The sequence below is a fragment of the Leguminivora glycinivorella genome, chromosome 17, assembly GCF_023078275.1.
Source record: "Leguminivora glycinivorella isolate SPB_JAAS2020 chromosome 17, LegGlyc_1.1, whole genome shotgun sequence".
NCBI classification, from domain to species: domain Eukaryota; kingdom Metazoa; phylum Arthropoda; class Insecta; order Lepidoptera; family Tortricidae; genus Leguminivora; species Leguminivora glycinivorella.
Window position 1 is genome coordinate 3,114,564 of NC_062987.1, and position 21,240 is coordinate 3,135,803.

General features: G+C 40.3%; 2 protein-coding genes across 3 annotated transcripts in view; one reads left to right on the forward strand and one right to left on the reverse strand.

Annotated features, from left to right (window-relative positions):
* Positions 1 to 13,806, forward strand: part of LOC125235371 (thyroid adenoma-associated protein homolog) — a 39,290-nt gene extending 25,484 nt beyond the window's left edge. The window contains 12 exon segments of the mRNA XM_048141921.1: positions 4,018 to 4,159; positions 4,832 to 5,033; positions 5,036 to 5,061; positions 5,966 to 6,115; positions 7,130 to 7,246; positions 8,036 to 8,139; positions 8,762 to 8,846; positions 9,615 to 9,784; positions 11,570 to 12,267; positions 12,662 to 12,769; positions 13,227 to 13,375; positions 13,520 to 13,806. Coding sequence (XP_047997878.1) covers positions 4,018 to 4,159; positions 4,832 to 5,033; positions 5,036 to 5,061; positions 5,966 to 6,115; positions 7,130 to 7,246; positions 8,036 to 8,139; positions 8,762 to 8,846; positions 9,615 to 9,784; positions 11,570 to 12,267; positions 12,662 to 12,769; positions 13,227 to 13,375; positions 13,520 to 13,789 — 2,221 coding nt within the window. The 3' untranslated portion in view covers positions 13,790 to 13,806.
* A 1,738-nt stretch (positions 13,807 to 15,544) lies between these two features.
* Positions 15,545 to 21,240, reverse strand: part of LOC125235092 (poly(A) RNA polymerase, mitochondrial) — a 52,986-nt gene continuing 47,290 nt past the window's right edge. For both annotated transcript variants that reach the window (XM_048141527.1, XM_048141526.1), the window contains exons 5-8: positions 19,506 to 19,708; positions 18,691 to 18,911; positions 17,529 to 17,767; positions 15,545 to 16,159 (exon numbers count right to left, since the gene is read on the reverse strand). In XM_048141527.1, the coding sequence (XP_047997484.1) occupies positions 15,791 to 16,159; positions 17,529 to 17,767; positions 18,691 to 18,911; positions 19,506 to 19,708 (1,032 nt within the window). In that variant the 3' untranslated portion in view covers positions 15,545 to 15,790. The remainder of the gene's footprint in view (positions 16,160 to 17,528; positions 17,768 to 18,690; positions 18,912 to 19,505; positions 19,709 to 21,240) is intronic.

The following is a 21,240-nucleotide window of genomic DNA, read 5'->3' on the forward strand; positions in this document are numbered from 1 at the left end:
TCTGTCCGTCCGTCCGTCCGTCCGTCCGTCCGCGGATAATCTCAGTAACCGTTAGCACTAGAAAGCTGAAATTTGGTACCAATATGTATATCAATCACGCCAACAAAGTGCAAAAATAAAAAATGGAAAAAAATGTTTTATTAGGATACCCCCCCCCCCCCCCCCCCCTACATGTAAAGTGGGGCTGATTTTTTTTTTCATTCCAACCCCAACGTGTGATATATTGTTGGATAGGTATTAAAAAATGAATAAGGGTTTTCTAAGATCGTTTTTTGATAATATTAATATTTTCGGAAATAATCGCTCCTAAAAAAAAATCACAAAAGTAGAACTTTATAAATACTTTCTAGGAAATTTGTTTTGAACTTGATAGGTTCAGTAGTTTTTGAGAAAAATACGGAAAACTACGGAACCCTACACTGAGCGTGGCCCGACACGCTCTTCGCCGGTTTTTAATTTATTTGTGTTTGATCTTTATGATAATCGTTATCTGACGACCCGAGAGGCCCCTTACCACGAGTTTGACTAACAATAGTGCTATCTCTGTCACTCTTTACTATACAGGTGTATTTTGATATAGCAGGTCAGTAAAGGCAGCTACCAGATCCCGTGCTACCACTCAAAAATGGTCTTAGAAGACCTTACTTCTATTTTTAAATTAATGAAAATTGGCGTTTACAGATTTTAAAAAAACATACAGCTTTCGAGAAAAAGGTAATTTTTTAAGGATAAGGAATATTTTTTAAAAGGGTATCTTTGAAAACCCGTAGTAGAGTGGCCGGACCGAAAATCAAATGTAACGAGAAATGCTATGGCGTGGCGGCTTATATCTCCGTAACTGTTTTAATACGACTGTGTAGAGGAAAGTAGCCATTACTCGGAAATGCATAGTTTGCTGACATAGATAGCGCCGATTTTGCGCTAGAATCGTTCCATTCGGGCCAAAAATGACTCTTATTTGTAGTATTTATTTGTTTAACAATTACTCACAAAAATTGTACTGTGCCGTACCATAAAATGGTAGTGTTAGATAGATCTTGTGCTGTTTTATCGAAATATTATATAAAAATTACTCTTTTATTTATTACGAGTTGAAAATAATCAATAATGTGACGTTCTGACGTTTTTGACAGAAATTTTACGGTCGCTCTTCTTTGAGACCAATATGTGTAAAAATAATAGTTATTTGTTATACAAGGGGGCAAAGTTGTATTTTAACGCCGAGTGTGGAATTGAAAAACGAGCAAAGCGAGTGGTTCGAGAATAGAATCCTGAACTTGCGAGTTTTTCAACACACGAGAAGTAAAATACATTTGCACCCGAGTGTAACACAAAACTTTTCCCCTCAGTATAGCGAGGAAACTACAACGCAAAAAATGCGTTTATCACTGCTTCCAGTAGTTCCACAGGTGGTAAATCGTCTTTATTACTAGATTCACTTACTTTTATCAATTTTAAAGCAGTTAGACTTTATTCAAGGTTAAATTACTTTACCCACTAGTGGATAAAATGCGTTTTTACCCGCTGGTATTAAAGGACAATACACGTGTTTCCGAGCTAGTGAGGGGAAAAAGAATTAAACCGATAAAAATTACTAAAAACACTGACATAACTAATAACAATTAATTTAATGCCTCATTTCCTATACCCAAATCTACACCAAATCGTATTCATTTCTTTAAATAATGCATTGCAATCTATAGCGGCGGCAACGAGTTAGAACGTACGATCAGCGTAGCGTACCTACAGACACGGCTTGACAATCTTTTCAAAACCCATTTATTTATAGTGGATAGTGGAGTTTCTATTACTAAGTAATATATGTACATATTATTATTGTTTTAGATCCTTAGACACTTTAATAAAGAAAGCGCAATGATATTTCATACAAAAGAACCCATCGCTGTGTATGTTTATTAACTTGTAGATCATTCGATACGAATTTATATGTTTGTATGGAATTACACAGAACAGATATGTATTGCGACTGCCCTAACATAGAACAATAAATATCAGCATTGTACTTGGCCCTCAAGCGCGGATCCAGCTTCGTGCCCAGGGGGGGGGGGGGGGGGGGTCACGTGGTAGAGGCCCAGGCCCCGGGGGGGAGGGTCACGTGGTCTATTTGTATGGCCAACCTAGGCTCCAGGGGGGGTCATGACCCCCATGACCCCCCCCTGATTCTGCGCATGTTGGCCCTGCCCTGTAGGTTCGCGCTTTTTCATAATTCTCATTCACCAGTGGAAAGTCTGGTCTTACATTTGAATCATTCAAGCGCGCGCAGCCTCTTACATTCAGCAGTACAACTGACCCAGCAGGGTCGGGCCGGGCCCGACATTTAATGCGCGCTCTGACATTCAGCCGTGCGAAGTCTTTACATTACATTCACCAGTACACTTGACCCTGTAGAATCGGGCGCAGCCCTCTTACATGAAACGGGGCACTTGACCCTACAGGGTCAGCAGTGCAAAGTCTGACCTTACATTCACCAGTACATTTGAACTTGTACAGTTGGGCGTAGCCTGACATTCAAGCGCGCTCTTACTTCCTTCTTCATTTAGCAGTGGCCTATAGGATCGGGCGCAGCCTGAAATTCAAGCGCGCGTTTTACATTCATTAGTCCACTTGACCCTACAGCCCAAGCAAACGTGCTCTTACGTTCAAAAGTGCACGATCCTGTACTGCAAGCGCACATACTGAAATCCAAGCTAATAAAAGCGTAATAAAACCGTTCGGCTTTTTTTTCAATAGGGTACACGTAGCTACTTGGATCTGGTTGAAACGGTTCTAGTATATCCCTAATTAACACTTTAACAGTAACTTAACGTTACTGTCTGCAACATACATGTGACGCACATACATATATACATACAATCATGCCTGTATCCCATAAAGGGGTAGGCAGAGCACATGAAACTACTAAAGCTTCAGGGCCACTCTTGGCAAATAAGGGGTTAAAAGAAAACGAAACTGTGGCATTGCAGTGACAGGTTGCCAGCCTCTTGCCTACACCACAATTTAACCCATATCCCATAGTCGCCTTCTACGACACCCACGGGAAGAAAGAGGGTGGTGAAATTCTTAACCCGTCACCACACAGGCACGCACGTATGTGAATAAAATAGCATGTAATCAATAATTTACTATACATATATAAGGTATGTTTAGTTTTACTTGTCGCTCTCCTGTATTGATTATCGGCAATACAACACACATCATCCGTAATGATAATGACATTAATGACCAGTTTTACTTAACCTCCATTCAACCCTCCAACTTCATAAATATCTCACAGTCAACTTTAGCGGTATGTTTTATTCTGGTAACGTTACTTTTGGACCGTTTTCAATCGGCACCCGTATTTTAGGTTATCGGTCATTGATCGTTTTATTTCGGTACGCATACTTTTGGATACCTATTCTATTCGATCTGTACCCGTATTTTATGGTATCGGTTTTTGGTGGTTTTTCAGTCCCTGGGCTTGACACACCGACTGGGCAGGTTAATAGTGTCACCTCTGTACGAGTAAGGTGAAGCCCCCTTGTTATTGCTAGCAGCTAAGGGTTGGAGAGAGGAGAGATCGGTGAACATTTTTGTATGATACAATACAATCAATGGTCAAGCAATGCGGGGTCTTTCAGTAGGCTTATGTGGCCTTTACATACGAGTATAAAGGGCGAAGCCCCTACGGGCCCTACGTGCACATGAGCTCTGTCTACCAATTTTGTGTATTCTAGCGTGAACTTATGTTTATAATATTTAAAAAAATAAGCATTGTTTATATTCATCATCATCCTCCTTGCGCTGCGCCACGGCTCTCCTGAGAGCCTGGGGTGCGCTTTGACAACTAATCTCAAGATTTGGCGTAAACACTACTTTTTACGAAAGCGACTGCCATCTGACCTTCTAACCCGAAGGGTAACTAGGCCTTATGTAGATTAGTCCGGTTTCCTCACGATGTTTTCCTTCACTTGAAAGCATTATTTGTATCAATGTGTCAAATAATTGTCACTCCAGGTTATGGAAATGCAAAAGCGCACTGCACCAACTGCCCTTGCAGTGGTTCTCGTCCATCGAACAAGGGTTCATGCTAGCAGCCGACGGTTCTACTGATTACTGCGCGACGCGGCGCGGCGCCGGTCTGCCTTTCATGATCCAGGTAATTAAATGTGATTACTTATACTTAGTATTCAATTTCGTATAATTATTAATGCTGACATAGCATCAGCGAAATCAAACTGATGTCTATTCCGTACAAACACGTTTTTCACGCAATGTACTAAGTATGTATACTAAACTTCGCTACTTCTGAGCGCCTGATGCCGCCGACATCGAAATATCCATATTTTTCTCGATTTTCCGATGAAAAGTCAGTACAGTCAACAACACAGCTATGAATACAAAGTGTCAAAAATGTGTATAAACACCTTAATGTACAGATAATAAAGTTCTGTATACATATTTTGACACTGTCTGTATTCAGAGCTGTGTTGTTGACTGTACCACGTACATTGTGCGACTTGGAGAAATTAAATATTGCAAACGAGAGTAGGTAAAGTTTATATCGCGATGAAAATAATTTTTCGTCATACTCGCTCAGTAAATGTACAATTTTACGTGGACGTAGCGGGAGTTATAGAGAAAATCGTTAAATTTTATCTTTTTGCATATTTTTTATATCGCGTGTGATAAAAAACATTCTGATTCGGGGTGTAAGATTATTGAAAACTCGAGTCTTCAACATATAGGTTAGGTACGCCTGTCGCATAATGTACTTATTTATCCACTACTTTTTCCGGGCACATTATGAAAACCCATGTGTTTCGGGCAGGCTTTAGTGACCACGGAGCTAGCGGCGGAAAGTACCGCGCCGCGCGGCCGCCTGCTGCTGCGCTGCCTCGCGCTCTGCCTGCGCGTGGCGCGCCGCCCGCCTGCCGCCGCCGACGCCGCGCGCGCGCACCTCGTGCTGCGCGCTCTGTGCAAGCACGCCGCGCCGCCGGCAGAACACACGGCCGAGGCCATCATGGTGGCGGTCAGGGGTTCGAGGCGGACACTTGGACGGTGAGTATATCTGTCGCTCTCATGGCCCATACCTCGCGAGCCTCGTGCTGCGCGCTCTGTACCGGCACACCGCGCCGCCGGCAGAACACTCGGCTGAGGCTAATCGTGGTGGCGGTTAGAGGGTTCGAAGCTAAAACTTGGACATAGAGTACTAAACTCTTCTGTCTTAGTAGATGATGAAATAAAACTATGAAAATTGATTAGATATATTATATCGCGTATAATAAACCTCAGTCATTTTCCTCAGTTACTCGTTGACCACAAACGCTGTAAAGGGTTCAAAACGTTGAAATGTGTTATTAAATTAATAGGCGAGACGACTAAAAAAAACTAATTAGTCCGTCAGTTAGACTATCAAAGAATTTTAGACACGATTTTTTTCTTTTTTCTCGTAAACGATAAATGACGACGGTAAAGTGCGTTGAAATTTCGCGTGACGTCACTCCTAGGTACCATTTTTACTTAGAAGTGACGTTACAAGCCCTCACTCCGGAACTTTGATGCTCTGTATCTTTGTATTTTTTCATTAATTAGAAAAAGCGAAAAATATGTGTTCAGTATTTTTGGAAAATCTAACCGACGGACTAAACAGAATGCCATTTTTTTTATGTAGTCATCATCCCTCACCTATACGTGATTCCTATACGTGATATAAATTTCCATACTTGTATTTGATGAGTACCGAACTATCGCGCTAACCGAAGACAGTATTAGGGTCTCCCCAAACATCGACGCTTTGGCCTTTTATGAACATTTTACGAATATTTTTATGTCCTTTTATTTTGGCTTATTATGAACACGCATGTAGCGACGACGACGCGTAAGCGTCCTCATACTAAGGAGCGATTATTGGTCGACTAGAACAGATTAGATACCTAATTTACCTATTTACTATTGTTTTTAGGAGCGAAACTCGTCGACTCTCCTCTTCAGTGCGCTAACAGTGCGAGTGTTCGGCGTAGCGCGTTCCAGCGGGCACAAGCTATCAGCGCGCAATACTATGACTGGCCGGATATTCTTCCTGCGGTACCCGCAACTCTACGACTTCCTACTGGTAAGAAGATTGCATTCACCAACACTACAGTCTATCAAACCTAGTGTTATTCATTGACAGTTTAGTGCAGTACAGTTCGAGTGTTGGACGTAGCGCGTTCAAGCGAACACAAACTATCAGTGCACAACACTATGACTGGCCGGATATCCTTCTGAGTTATCCGCAACTCTTCGATCTCTGATAAAATAAAAGTAATAAACAATTTCTTATGTTACTATAAATACTAATTCCTTTGTGTTGCGTTTACCTAGAGAATCAATGAAAAATACGCCAAGTAGATATTTGTAACTTTTACGAATAGGCTACTTGACCCTTTGTTAAAGTCTCTCTTATATTATTAATTTTTCTGACATTTAAATATGAGGCACAAATGTCATAATGATTCGACAAGGAGTTAGATTGGAATCCTATGACGTCACTATGTCGCCGACAGCGTTTTCGGTGTCCAAAATTAAAAAAATATCATAATAATTTTTAGTCAAAAATACGTAGTCATCATGCACTTTTAATACCTCAAACCTATCAATATTGGTTTCTTAAGTAAAATTCTATAGAAAACATTCATTTATTGTGCCATTTTTGATATGGGTCTAGTAGCCTATTATACTCCTAAATCAAAATTTTGTGAATAGGCTACTTGTTAACCGCCTTCCAAATCTCAAGGGAAGGGGTTCTCCATTCGTCTGTATGTTTTTTTTTTATTTTTTATGTTTGTTCCTCGATATCTCCGTCGTTACTGGACCGATCTTGAAAAATATACAGACGAATTGATAACATAATCCAACATTTGAAAGTATTTATCACCAGAACCCCAAAGGAAGGCGGTTTTTTTTTCTTAAAAATTATCTCCTAGTCAAATCAGCTTTTTTTTAAGAACTGTCAAAACGAATTTGAACGTCGAATTTATATGAAATCGAATTGAGTGACGTCACGGTCAAGTGTCAACTCAGTTACTTTATATATTTCTACCTGACTTATTAAATAGAAGTATAGTCAAGTTCCCTATTGTCACAGGATCAATTGCAATCGGTGTCACCGGACTCAACGCTCCGTCCTTCGCTTTTCCCAACGTTGCTGCTCTTGGCTCGCCTTTATCCATCTGCGTTGGAGGGAACCGTCTCGAACTTGAAGGTATACTATATGAATACAAGTCATCCGAACTTAAAAGTCTCGTAACTAGGCAGTCAAGCATGGTGACGCGATAAATGATAAAAACATCAGGCCGTCCCTATCCCACTTACAAATAGTGTGAAAAGGACGGCCTGACGTTACATTGTATATCGCGCGACCATGCTATCGGTTCAGCTCATAAAATCCAAAAAATAACAATAACGTCTGCTATTGCAGTTTCACAGCCGGTTTTCAGTGAGGCGGTATCTGCAAAGGCCGCTTTTGCATTTACGCGTTGAGCTCGGTACTAAAGTCGCGAGTGAACGTTTAATCTTACCACATCTTACCGTGTGGTATATCAAATTAAAGAGTCTTGTAATTCGTTTACAAATATATAACAAACCATAGCATTTTCCTTACTCAGTCTAACAAATTAAGAGAAAATGTCCAGAAATGGTAAAAAAATGTGACGGTAAATGCCGGGCATTTTGCCACGGCTCATGGGAGCCTGGGTCCGCTTTGACAACTAATCCCAAGATTTGGCGTAGGCACTAGTTTTTACGAAAGCGACTGCCATCTGACCTTCCAACCCGAAGGGTAAACTAGACCTTATTAGAATTAGTCCGGTTTCCTCACGATGTTTTCCTTCGCCGGAAAGCGACTGGCAAATATCAAATGACATTTCACACATAAATTCCGGAACGAAAGTCGCGCGTACTTACCGCTAGGCTACCGGCGCTTATTAATATGATATCGATATTAAGTAATAATTGTTGTACCTATATGTACTCGAGTACTCGTCCCCTGTAGCTGGAGCGGTTCCTGCCGCACGTGGTGTGGCTGGCGCGCGCGCGCGACGCGCACACGCGGCGCCTGGCCGCGCGCGCCGCCGCGCCGCTGCTGCCGCCGCACAGGTAATCACCTATATTTGTTTTCACCACACCAACAGGTAAGTATCAATTTTGCTATTCGAAAACGGGTAGCAAAACTTAACTTGATGCCTTGAGATGGTTGGTAGAATTTACCTATAAATAATTATTTTGAATCTTAAATATTGAATAGATTGCTGGATTTCATTTAGTTTGATGTTTTATAGGCAGTATTTTATTCGTGTTGGTGTGGTGAAAAATGTTGTGTTTCACTCGGTGGCAAAGTTTGTTTAACCTACGTGCCTTGAAACTCTCGCAACGCTCAACATTGTGCAACAAGGGGAGGTAGTTAAATATTACTAACGAGAGTAAGTTAAATCGCGACGGCTTACGCGCGATTTAAAGACTCGAGTTAGTAATATTCATACTCCCCGAGTAACACACAATGTTTTTCATCACACTCGCAATGTAAAAAATATGTAAATAGATGTAAAAAAGTTAAGTACGGTACAAGAAATTTCATTATTCCCTTGGGAGAACGATTTTTCTATAACTCACGCTCCGCCTGCGTGAAATAGCACATTTAAAGTGCAGGTGTGATGAAAAAATAATTAGGCATAATAATAAACTGCGTATACGAAAAATAAAGTATGTTTTATTATTACAGATGTATACCTCACATTCAATCATTGCTCGTGACACTTGCCGATCAAAAGATTAAGCGGAATCTTTGCCACGGACTTTTATGCCAGGTACGACTCTACTAAACACGTGTAAACCTTACTCGGAGGCCAGTTATCTATGGGCCATTTTTTCAAAGTTGTCCACCCCTTTTTTGTGACATGGGTATTTTTTACGCGATTCATAATCAGAATCGCGAGGTCTTTCGATCCTGATAGGAGAAAAAAAAATGTCCCAAGATTTCCCATACATTTTTCAAACCTTCCATTCCGTTACCGCCATACAAAATGTATGAAAAAATGGTAACGGAATGGGAAAAAACCTTGGGACACTTTTTTTCTCCTATTAGGATTGAAAGAGCTCGCGATTCTGAGTGGAAACCACATAAAAATTTCCAAATCCAAAAAAAGTGGGGTGGACAACTTTGAAAAAAAAATGGCCCCTGTACTTGTATTAACACCAAAAACATGGCGACATACAAAGTAGCCAATGTTTGTATAAATTTAGCATTCCACTGCTGAGCAAAGCTATCCAGTTGAATACTGCCCTTCTTGTCCTTCACTTGAACCTGTCGTTTGCATTTTTTCACCATTTTGGGTATAATGCGTCCAAGGCCTCCGACCATTATCCCTTTCCGTGAAAGTCAAATTACCTATATTAGGTACTTACTTCGTAAATTGAGTTTATTCATTCGGTCTCATTCTGTATTATAAGATATAAAAACATCGAAGTTTCTATAGAACGAAACGCTCAACATTACCTAAGGCGAAGCATCATCTGGAATTCCATATATGCTTTTCATCTTACGTCGAGAAATGGACCTCATTAATATGTTTCAGATAACCGTCCTACTGGAGCTTAAGCCCGATGTGACCATTGACGAAGACAAACATACGCTTTTGGCAGCTGTTCGTGGAACCTTCTGGATCCCCAAACATTTATTGGGCGACTCACCGTGCTTCCTTATTGCCGACGAGTGGCTAAAGTTTATCAACTTGATCATGCTCAGGTACTAACACTGGATTAACCGTTGTAATCTTGACAACAAGTTCTGCTTTAACTTCATAATGGCTTTATGTAAAAACTAGCTTTTGCCCGTGGCTTCGCTCGCGTTAGAAAGAGACAAAAAGTAGTCTATGTCACTCTCCATCCCTTCAACTATCTCCACTTAAAAAATCACGTCAATTCGTCGCTCCGTTTTGCCGTGAAAGACGGACAAACAAACAGACACACACGCTTTCCCATTTATAATATTAGTATGGATTGGTCCTACTACGATACTACTAATACACTCATTGGAATTGATCATTCTGAACCGATCACTGACTTTATAAAACTACAGGTCTAATAGGCTACTTGCCTCCTAGTCAAATCAGCTTCTTTTTAAGAACTGTCAAAACGAATTTGAACGACTTGCTAATATGGAATTTATATGAAATCGAATTGAGTGACGTCACGGTCAATTCAGTTACTTTATATATTTATACCGGACTTATTAAATAAAAAATCGATTAAAAATAACTTCTGTCCATGTTTTTCTAATAATTATCTGATGCTTTATTCCGTGCATGGTATAAAATATTTTATTTTAAAAACAGTCAAGTGGGATATTATGTGTCACCATGGAGTCGACCTTTATTTTTTTTTGTAAGTTCTCGAGCAGTTTTTAATTTGGGTTATTATTATTATTTTCCGCTCTCTGGTGCGCCCTAAGATGGCTCGCGTATCCAATCTTTCTGCTGAATACTCGCGCGCATTTAGGAATAAGGTATTCCCCGAATAAATAAAATACAAATAAGGTGCTACATAATAGGCTACTAGACTCGTATCGAATTTAGCATATCAAGTTATTGTTTTCTGTAGTATTTGACTTAAGAAATCAATATTTATAGCTTGCGGGCATTAAAAGTGCGTGATGACTGCGTATTTTTAATTAAATATGTGTGTATGTTTTTTTTAATTATGGACTCCGAAAACGGTGTTGGCCAATGGAGTGACGTCACATAATTCAGATCAACTATGGAAATTAGAGGTAGTAATATGATCTCCATAGAAGCAACCTCTATTGTATTAAAATTCATAGTGGTTGACGGGTGTGACAATGTGAAATATTGTTTTCTAAATATACTGACGTCATGTCATAGATATTCTATAGATTAATATGGCTGATGTTGTTTTTGCCTGATCACGTAAAAGTAAACTTTAAATAATTTTTTTGCGGGTTTTTAAGTCGTAATAAAATATGGTACTATTTTTTTTGGTTTAATTAGACAGTAATTAATAATATAAGACATACTTTGAAAAAGGGTCAAGTAGCCTATTAGACATGTAGTTCTGTAGGATCTAATACCTAAAGTTTACGATTTATTTATAGAAGAATACTAACTGTAACGCACCTAACAGTCCTATCCTAACTAATGGCTGCGCATTAAGCTTACCACCGACGACTTTATTTTTATACTACGTTGGTGGCAAACAAGCATACGGCCCGCCTGATGGAAAGCGGTTACCGTAACCTATGGACGCCTGCAACTCAAGGAGTGTCACATGCGCGTTGCCAACCCATTAGAAACTTATACACTCCTTTTCGCTGTGTTAAGTACATAGCAAAAAGGAGTGTACAAGTTAAGGAGGGTTCGGGTTGCCGACGACTTACACAATAGACGGAACAAATTAGTTCCGTATGTCCTTCCGTCACCAGCACACCGCACCCTCATTGAGCTCTGGCAGCCTTACTCACCGGCAGGAACACAACACTATAAAATACATTTACTGTATAATGCGTTTGTTTCAGGTTCCCAAAACTTCTAGAAGACGACCTCGTATCCCTGTCATCTCTCCTCGGAACTATCTTATTCAGCCCCGCCCCGGCCGTGGCCAGCGGCCGAGCAGCGTTCCTCGCACGCGCCGCCTACCTGGCACTTATCATTTCCACAACTCCGGCCTTCATGACAATACAGTGCCTTCAACATACCGACTACGAAGTCAACCTGGCCGCACTCAACTATGTACTCATCCTACATGGCTACAAGGAAGATTCCTGCCCATTATTAGACCATTTATCTATCATTTCAAATCAACAAACCCTAAATGAGTTACATTGTGACACGAATTACGTTAAAATTATATGTAAAGTCACGAAAAATGGATATTTAGAATGTAAACAGAAAGCGTTGAAAGTACTAGCGTTAACTGACAACACGCAAAGAGAAATAGTAAAGTTAAAACTAGGAAATAACGATAATTTATCTGATGAAACTGTGATATCGGAATTGATAGATTCGATAAGAAGCGGCCATGCGAGTTTGAGCTCGATTTACTTGCTCAGTTTGTTGAGTTTTGTATCGCAGCCGACTTTAGAGATAGTGAGGGTGTTATATGAATGTAGCTCGGCAGGAAACGAAGAGAATACTAGAGAGATAGTGGTGGGGTACTTGGAAAAGCGTTTGAAAACTCTACTGGAGGTATCGAGTGGGGACACAGGAGAAATGTGTAAGTACCTACTATGATTGTATTTGTGTTTTATGTTAAGGCGCCGTATTATTAGGTCCTTTAAGAATATATGTACACAAATACAAAATTTACCTCAAATATGAGACATGAATTTCTTTAATGGCTATGTTCGAAATTAGTAACTGGCAAAAATATAAAATCACCTACTTACCGACGTATTTTTTTTTTTCATATTGTTTTAATGCCTATAATAGCTTTAGCAGAGGTTAGGGAGAAGACTATTTAGAGTTAATTGTAGTTGTACAACTAGGTATCGACATTATTAACCGAGAAGAAATTATAAGAGAAAAAATACTAATCTTACCTTTTGACCCCCTGACTCTGAACTTGTTGTAATGCTTATTTCGATCTGAAACATATTTTTTTCCCGCAGTCGAATGGTCGGCTCTGCTGTTTGCCGCCACAGCCTTCTTGCTAGAAGACGATTCCCCCGGCGTGCGACAATGCGCCGCTGACGCTGTGCTCGCGGCTGTGCATACAGGTCTGATACCCAGTGTAATTTACTCATTTCGACGTACGACGATGTAAAATTTACAGCCGGGGCGGGTCGCTAGTATACTATAGCCGGTCAAGCAAATCTGATCACTAAAAAGAGGCGGCAAATTTGAAAAATATACGGGCGAAAGTTTATCGTGCCATAGGAGATTTTAATTTCGCGCCTTTTTTAGTGACAAGCTTAGCTAGCTTCTCTGTTTATAATATTACTAGCTTTTGCCGTCCGTTTCCCTTTTAAAGTAAATTTTGGGGAGGTCAGGTCAGAGTTTAGAAAGAGACAAAACTACAAGTAGCCTCTCCATCTCTTCAACTATCTTCACTTAAAAAAATCACGTCAATTCGTCCCCCCGTTTTGCCGTGAAAGAGGACAAATAAACGGACACACACACTTTCCCATTTATAATATTAAAATAAGTAATAAGTATGGATGGATTATACCACAGATGCGGGCCAGCACTCAATATCGACGTTTGCGTCGCGACAGTGGCGCCGCGCGGCGGCGGCGAGAAGCGACGCGGCGGCGCTACTACTCATACTGGCGACGCTGGACTTTTGCGCTGACGTGGACACCGGCTTCGAACTCGGGGAGGAGGTACAGTATCATCCTCTATGCTCGCTAGCCGCGGGCCAGCTCTCGCTATCGACGTTTGCGTCGCGACAGTGGCGCCGCGCGGCTGCTACTCCTCGACGACTTAAAACAACTTTATCTTTCTAACATCGATTTCTTCAATTTCAGTGTCGTGTCTTCGATAAAAACGAAACCCACAACGTCTACCTCGAAGAGTTTATATGGACCAGAGACTGCGCTCTCGAGCTTAAGAAGATATACAGACGAACAGACACCAACCTCACCATAGAAGAATACCTACACAATCTTCTAACCAATCCAGACTACAAGGAAACTATAGATAAACTGTGTATAGATAATGTTACTGAATATTTGACACGTCAAAATAAGACTAAAAACCCTAAACTTAATTTAGTTTTAAAGATATTATATGAATAAAAGATAACAAACGGTAACATCCACTTTTATTTATATGTCAAAACAATTCTTAACAAAAATCATACTATGTACAGAATATATTATAAGTATGGTAGTATTCAGTAGAAACGGCAAAAAAGTTGCTAAATATTGCAAAACTCTGTATACTTATACTGCACAGTTTTAAGGTCCACCGTTAGTCAGTTAATTTTAGATTTAGAACTATATTTCATTAAATTATAAGAATAAGTAAAGTACTGGACACGTTTGTGACAACCTTTACCGCTTCCTAATGTTATTTGTTTTGACATGTGCCGTCAGATACTTGATACCAATTTTTGTTACCTAATGGAATCTAAAATTAACTGGGCTAATGAATGCAAGTGATGGACTAAATACTGGACTAGGTGATAAAAAATCGGACGCCGACAAATAAAACGGTATTCAATTTTATTACCGGCACGCGTCGACTTTTATATACTGTGCTTAAGGTCCTCACACTAATTATTATGTATGAAAACGAAAAAAAGATTATTTTTGGAATTTAACAAAAATCTATATACCGGATGGTTCTTGTTAATGACCCTAACTGCTTGTCGAAAACAAAAAAAAACACGCTGTATAGTATCATATCTTATTTTTGATTTCTTCAGTCTAACTCAAACAAGGTGCACGATATAATTCGCCACTTTCGTCATCACTATCTTTTTCAAGTCCGTGATATGTGAGTGTGCACGGGAAAACGTCCTTCTTTGTCGATTGCTATAAAGCCGCTTTGTCAGTAATTTATTCATATAAAGATACAAATCTCGCCTTAATGGTAACCGACAAAGTGGGACGTTTGTAGGTATGCAGGTGGTGTAATTCACGATGACAGTCATAAATCGTTGCTTATTTTTTGCATTTTCTTATGATTTACAAAATACATTGAAATATTAACTTCGAAAAAAACTCTTCCCATTTAATATATAACTTCTCATATACAAGGTTCCAATCAAATGTTACCACGCATTCAGGAACTACTGAACTTACCCAATATAAGACAATGTATCATTTCAACATCATTTCAACGGTCACACGCACAACGCGGGTTCATTATAAAAGTATTGACTTTTAGCTTTTGAATTCCAGTGTTGTCATTATATCGCCTGTCAAGGCGAAAATATGCATAATAGAAATAATAATAATAGAAGCCTGAAAGGCTTATTGTTTTGATTATAAAGTCTAAATGCTATGTTACTGAGAAGGCACCGAGATTTAAGCAAGGGAGAATAATTGAACTATAGACCTGCTGAATAGGCAGGACGACTAAAAAAAAACTATTTGGTCCGTCAGTTAGATTATCAAAAAAATTTGGACACATATTTTTTCTTTTTTTATCGTAAACGAAAAATGACGACCGTACAGTGCGTTGAAGTTTCGCGTGACGTCACGCCTAGGTACAATTTTTACTTAAAAGTGACGTCACAAGCCGTCACTCCGGAACTTTGATGTTCTGTATCTTTGTATTTTTTCATTAATTAGAATTAAAATTTTGAAAAAACCCCGACCGCGACATAGTGGACCGATTTTCACGAAACATGGCTAAGAACACTCCCGACTAACTCAGCTTTCAATTAAAAAAAAAACTAAATCTAAATCGGTTCATCCGTTCGGGAGCTACGATGCCACAGACAGACACACACACACAGACAGACAAACAGACAGACAGACACAGACAAACAGACAGACAGACACGTCAAACTTGTAACACCCCGTCGTTTTTGCGTCGGGGGTTAAAAAGCGAAAAATATGTGTTCAGTATTTTTGGACGATCTAACTAACGGACTAAACAGAATGCCATGTTTTTTATATAGTCGTCATCCCTCTTATATTTTCCTTTTTTTTATACTAAAAACTTTATACATGTTTTTCTTAAAATGTGTATCTCCAATGCAGTAGGGTCCTTATTTATTAACGCGCCAACTTAACGAACTCAAAAGCCAACACGAAGTCAACATTTCAAAGCCAATCATCGAACTCTCATAACAGCTTATCCCGCCGTATCCTATACACTTCACTGGCGACCTGACCGTTCTTAAACTTCACTTTACTCTTATCCTTCTCCTTCCGCGCCAGTCTGTCCAGCTTATCTTTGATATCATTATTGACGGGTCGATTGTCCTCTTCGTCGGCGAACAAGTCTTTGACGGAGACCAGTCTCTGCGAGTTGCCGACGCGGAGCAGTTTCCTGAGGCCCCTGGCGGCCTTGTGCTCGAGCAGGCCGAGCAGGCCCCAGTCCGCGCCGCGCCCGCCCTCCAGCGCCGCCTCCAGCTGCCAGGCCGCGTTGCGCACTTCCAGCTTCAGGCGCTCGCATTCTTCGTAACTCACGTTTCTGCTCACATTTAGGGCCTAGAAAGAATAGTATATTGTGCAACGAGAGAGGTAAGGGCGATTTTGTCTACGAGTGTTAATAACTCGCGACAGCCGCAACAAAATGTTGTCATTACGTGCTAATACGTACTTCAAATTGGGTCGGGAAGTACTACGTATCCGAAGCGCTGAGTGAGGATGATAATATATGTAACGGAATTTCAAAGTGATTTCCACACCTAAGCCTGCAATGCTCGAGTCGCTTGTTTCTAATTATAAAAATCAAATTCTGACACGCCGCCGCAGAATAAATAATAGGTACTTACGACGACGCCATCATCAGAAGAAAAAAACATGCAAAACAATTTACACAGACGGTGGCGCCCCCTATTAATTTCTACTCTTTTTTGCCAGACTATAATGCGGTAAATGTCACCGGTTAAAACGTTACCTCAAACAGATTTAAAAAAGTTTAAGCGCGGAAATTAAATAAAAATATAATATGTCTGTTCGAATTTATCAAATATTTTATCAAGAGCTTTTTCAAATTTCAAAATGAGTTCGGACAAAAGTGATGTGATAAACCTCCTGAATTGCGACCGGAGGCAAAAGTAGACATGAGTAACGTACTGCTCCCGAGTCCCGAAATCCAAAGTAAGTGTTCAAGGTCAGTTTTTTAGCCTATTTCATTGCAAGTTTGAGAAAAGCACTATACATTCCTCGCTATGAAAAGGGCTTAGAGGCTTTGTATCACTATCCGTATATACCTACTCAGCCTGTAAGCCCTTCTTTCCCGGCGTCTGACGTAATGTACTACACTTTAATTTACAAACGTAAAAGCCAGACCGACAAGAAATTCCATTTTCGTCTTGGAAAATTTTCTGTATCCTAAAACACGGTTCACTATGTCTATTGAGTTGAGTAGGTAATTCAAACTTATCAATGTTATCATTGACATTTCTCATAACTCCAAATACATACATAATTTTGATTGTACACCGAGAGAAAAAACAACTAGATTTCTTGTTCCTTCAACAATTTTTTTGGTTAAAATAGCGCCTAAGTGCTCTTTAGTTTTTTAGTTTAATTTTTTTAAGTTTTGGTACATTCTACAAGTTTTATTTTATTTCCATCAATGTTTTATTAGAATCGTATTAGAATAGTCGATTTTATAAAAGCAACATGTCACATATTGAACATATGTTTGGCTGATTCATTTAAATATCTTTTAACAAGTTTGACCTTGTTGTTAGTACAATTTCGACTTGCATCATCAATATTGTTTTATTTCGTTTACTAAAATACTTTTGTTTCAAACGGATAAACACGCAACAAGTCGAACTTGTTAAATTCAAGGCAAATGTTTCTCAGTGTAGGTACACTCAACTGTAAAAGGACAGAAACCGACCTGTTCCAAAGGATTCACTATGAACAGCGGCAGCGCGTTAGGTTTTCTGACGGCGGCGCCCTCGTTTAACGAAATAGCTTTGTCCGCAAAGTCGAACTGCGCGTAGAACTCGAAGAACTGGAGCAGCAACGATTCCAAGGACGAGTCGTTTTGGGAGTAGCTGGCGGGAGACAGCTTGTTAGCATCTCGGAGGAATGTGCAGTTCAGGTTGTCTTCCGCTATCCGGATGTCTTGTTTCTCTGGGAACGAAAAAATGCAACTCGAAACGAGGGTTGCACAAAAAGACGTTTTTTTTTTCTAACTTAAAAAGAAAACTGTGAAATAAAATTCTCAAAATTTGCAAGGCAATTAACACTTTAATTAAAGGGTTTTTTAGACTTAAACTTAATGTTAACGAATACGTTTAATACTTATTACACAAATTTAATTCAACAACTTTAATGTCTGGTTTTACAAAACTAACATTAACGAAATCTGTAGTTGGTAGTTATCGCTATAAATATTTACTGTTAGCAACACCACCACCACCGCCTCTCCACGGTCCACGCCATATCGGGGATTTCCCAAAAAATGTTTGTATTCTGAATTGTTATCGAAATAAAAATATGTAATTTATAGTTAATGAAACATTATGAATCACGAAAAACCGTTATTGTCGTATCATATGCCGCTTCTAAAAAAAGCCATATTTAAAAAAAAAAACAATGATGTCAGGCTTTTTTTTTTTCAAATTTATGAAACGTTTGTTTTTTTTTTCTTTGAAGAAGCGCTGGTGGCGTGGCCTAGCACTAAGAGCGTGCGACTTTCAATCCGGAGGTCGCGAGTTCGAACCCCAGTACGTACCAATGAGTTTTTCGAAACTTACGTGCGAAATGACATTTGATATTTTGCCAGTCGCTTTTCGGTGAAGGAAAACATCGTGAGGAAACCGGACTAATCCCAATAAGGCCTAAGCTTGGAAGGTCAGATGGCAGTCGCTTTCGTAAAAACTAGTGCCTACGCCAAATCTTGGGATTAGTTGTCAAAGCGGACCCCAGGCTCCCATGACCCGTGGCAAATGCCGGGATAACGTAAGGAGGATGATGGAACCCTACTCGAAACGTACTCAACTATATACCATGGACTGATTGGACATGGACCTTCTCGAGAAGCTGTAACTCACCAGCCTTGCTGACCAGCAGCTTGACACTCGGCAGCACCCCGGCGCGCTGCAGGAAGTGCAGCACGAGCAGCGTGAGCGGGAAGTTGGTGATCCAGCGGCCCGGCGTCGCGGCCGTGAGCCCCGCCGCCGCCGCCCAGCGCCGCACCGCCAGCGTCAGCGGCCGCACGCGAGGGTCTAGTGAGCCCAGGAGGTGCAGCAGTTCCGACATGTACACGCCGGACCTGTGAAGATTAAACAATGATACATTAATGATTGTGTGTGTGTGTGTGTGAGTCTTCTTCGAGACCACGGGGACAACGCCGTCCCTGAAACGTTGGAGGTCAGTTTAATATGGTCATACGCGATTAAGCCCCAAATTCCCAATTTTAAAAATAATTATGTGTAATAATCGTGAAAGTTTAAATCAGTGTAATGACTGTGATGTAGGTTTCGCGTACTGAGTTTGTCCCTCTTTCACGGCAAAACGGAGCGACGAATTGACGTGATATTTTATGTGGATATAATTGACGGGATGGAGAGTGACATAGGCTACTTTTTGTCTCTTTCTAAAGCGAGCGAAGCCGCGGGCAAAAACTAGTATTAACATAGTTCAGCTGCCATAATTGGCTTTTCTTATACCCTATTAGCTAGGGCTAGTATACACTAGACGAGTGGTATGGGGGAGTACATATGCAAGGCATTATGGTAGCCATTGAGTAACAATCTTTCTGGTCTACCTACTCCCGATGCCACTCATCGATTAAATCCAGACGCCACGCCCTCCGCGCGCGAATCCAGCAGCTCCTGGTACACTAGACGCCAGTGGGCACACTCACATGTTGCTGTAGCACAGGTCGCAGTCCACATCGGTGATGTGGTGCGCGAACTTGACGATGGGGACGCGCGCGTGGAGGATGCGCTGCACGCGCCCCACGCCCACCGCGCGCGAGTCCAGCAGCTCCGCCAACAACTCCAGCTGCCGCGACGGACGAGATTCGCTACGCTTCTCTTGGTACACTAGACGCTTCGATGGATCCGTCTGAAATTAGAACCGCTTTAACAATTCCAGGGTGTCCACTACTAAACCCCAAAAAAATTCCCTGACTTTTCCCTGACTTTCCATGACCATTTAAGAAAATTTCTCTGACCAAATTTTCATTCAACTATTACCACTTTTGCTTAGAGTTGCAAAAAAACGGTTTTTTTCTGTCTTGAAAAAAAAACCTGAAAAAAATAAGTTTTAACAAAAAGGAAAAACGGAATCCTATAATCACTTGTGCGTCTGTCTGTCCGTCTGTCACAGATTTTTTTTCTGGAAAATGTTTGTTTTTAAAAGTATGAAATATTAAAATTAGCAAGGCAGTTCATACTTTTATACCTACGGTTTTTTTATCTTTATGTCAACTATCAAACTTTAATTTCTGGTTTTATAAAACTAACATTAACGAAATCTGTAGTTGGTAGTTATTGCCATTTAATTTTGGTTATAGTTTGAGTTTCGGCGCCGTTGGGCAATCTACGTTAGAAAAAAACATCACGAGCGCAGCGAGCGCGAAAATTTTTCCACTTTTATACGTCCCTGGGGCTGATAGTAGTTATTATGTACATAACATTGGAAATAAAATGGAGTACCTAGTCTATCAGAGCAGAGTAGTTATGAGCAAGTTGCGGAAACTTTCCAAAAAATCTTAAATTTCATGAAACTTTCACGAAAATAAAGGGAATTAAAGTTGATGAAATGGAAAATATTAAACGCGAGCGAAGCGAGCGCGAAATTTTTTCGTTGTTGTCAGCATCGGGATGTCCATTTAGGTGTTTTGCCACTACATGCCTTTAGGTTTCCTAGTATTTTGAAGTTCTCTCATGGTCACGCTTATTATTCTCCTATGTTCCTTTGACTCATACAAAATTGCGCCTCTATGTGACGTTATGCGCCATGGGCTTTATGAGGAACTCCGCTTTGGATTGTCGGATAGATACTTAGAATTTGGACAGCGACGTAACTTTGTCTTTGTCGTTTTCACATCACCATAGCAAAAGCAAATTATGAATGTTGTATATGGTGATATTGTGGTGCAACTTTCCAGTTAATCTGAATCACAATAACTGAATTTATTCCCAGACCCCCTTCGCCATTTTGGAATATGTGGGTAGGGCACGCAATGTAAAAAATCTGGATTTTTCCGCATTTACGATTTTGGGCCGGATAAATTAAAGTCAGTTAGAGCATGAAGATATCCCTGACATCTCTCATTAGCAATCACTGGGATGGAGGCCAGGTACTATACTTGTAATGAAAAGTCTAAAGTGACAATTTTAAGTTGCCATAAAATCACTACCGGGAATCGATCTTTGCTGTCATGGATTTGGTCAACCCAAGAAATCATATTATTTTTTAAATACTTTTTGATTTTTTTTCTTGGTGCCAAGTTTTTCCCTGACCTCGCAAATCATTTCCCTGACTTTCCCTGACTTTCCCTGACTTTCCATGACCACTATGAGCTTCCCTGACTTTTCCCTGACTTTCCCTGACTTTCCAGAAAGTGGACACCCTGAATTCGCATAGCGACA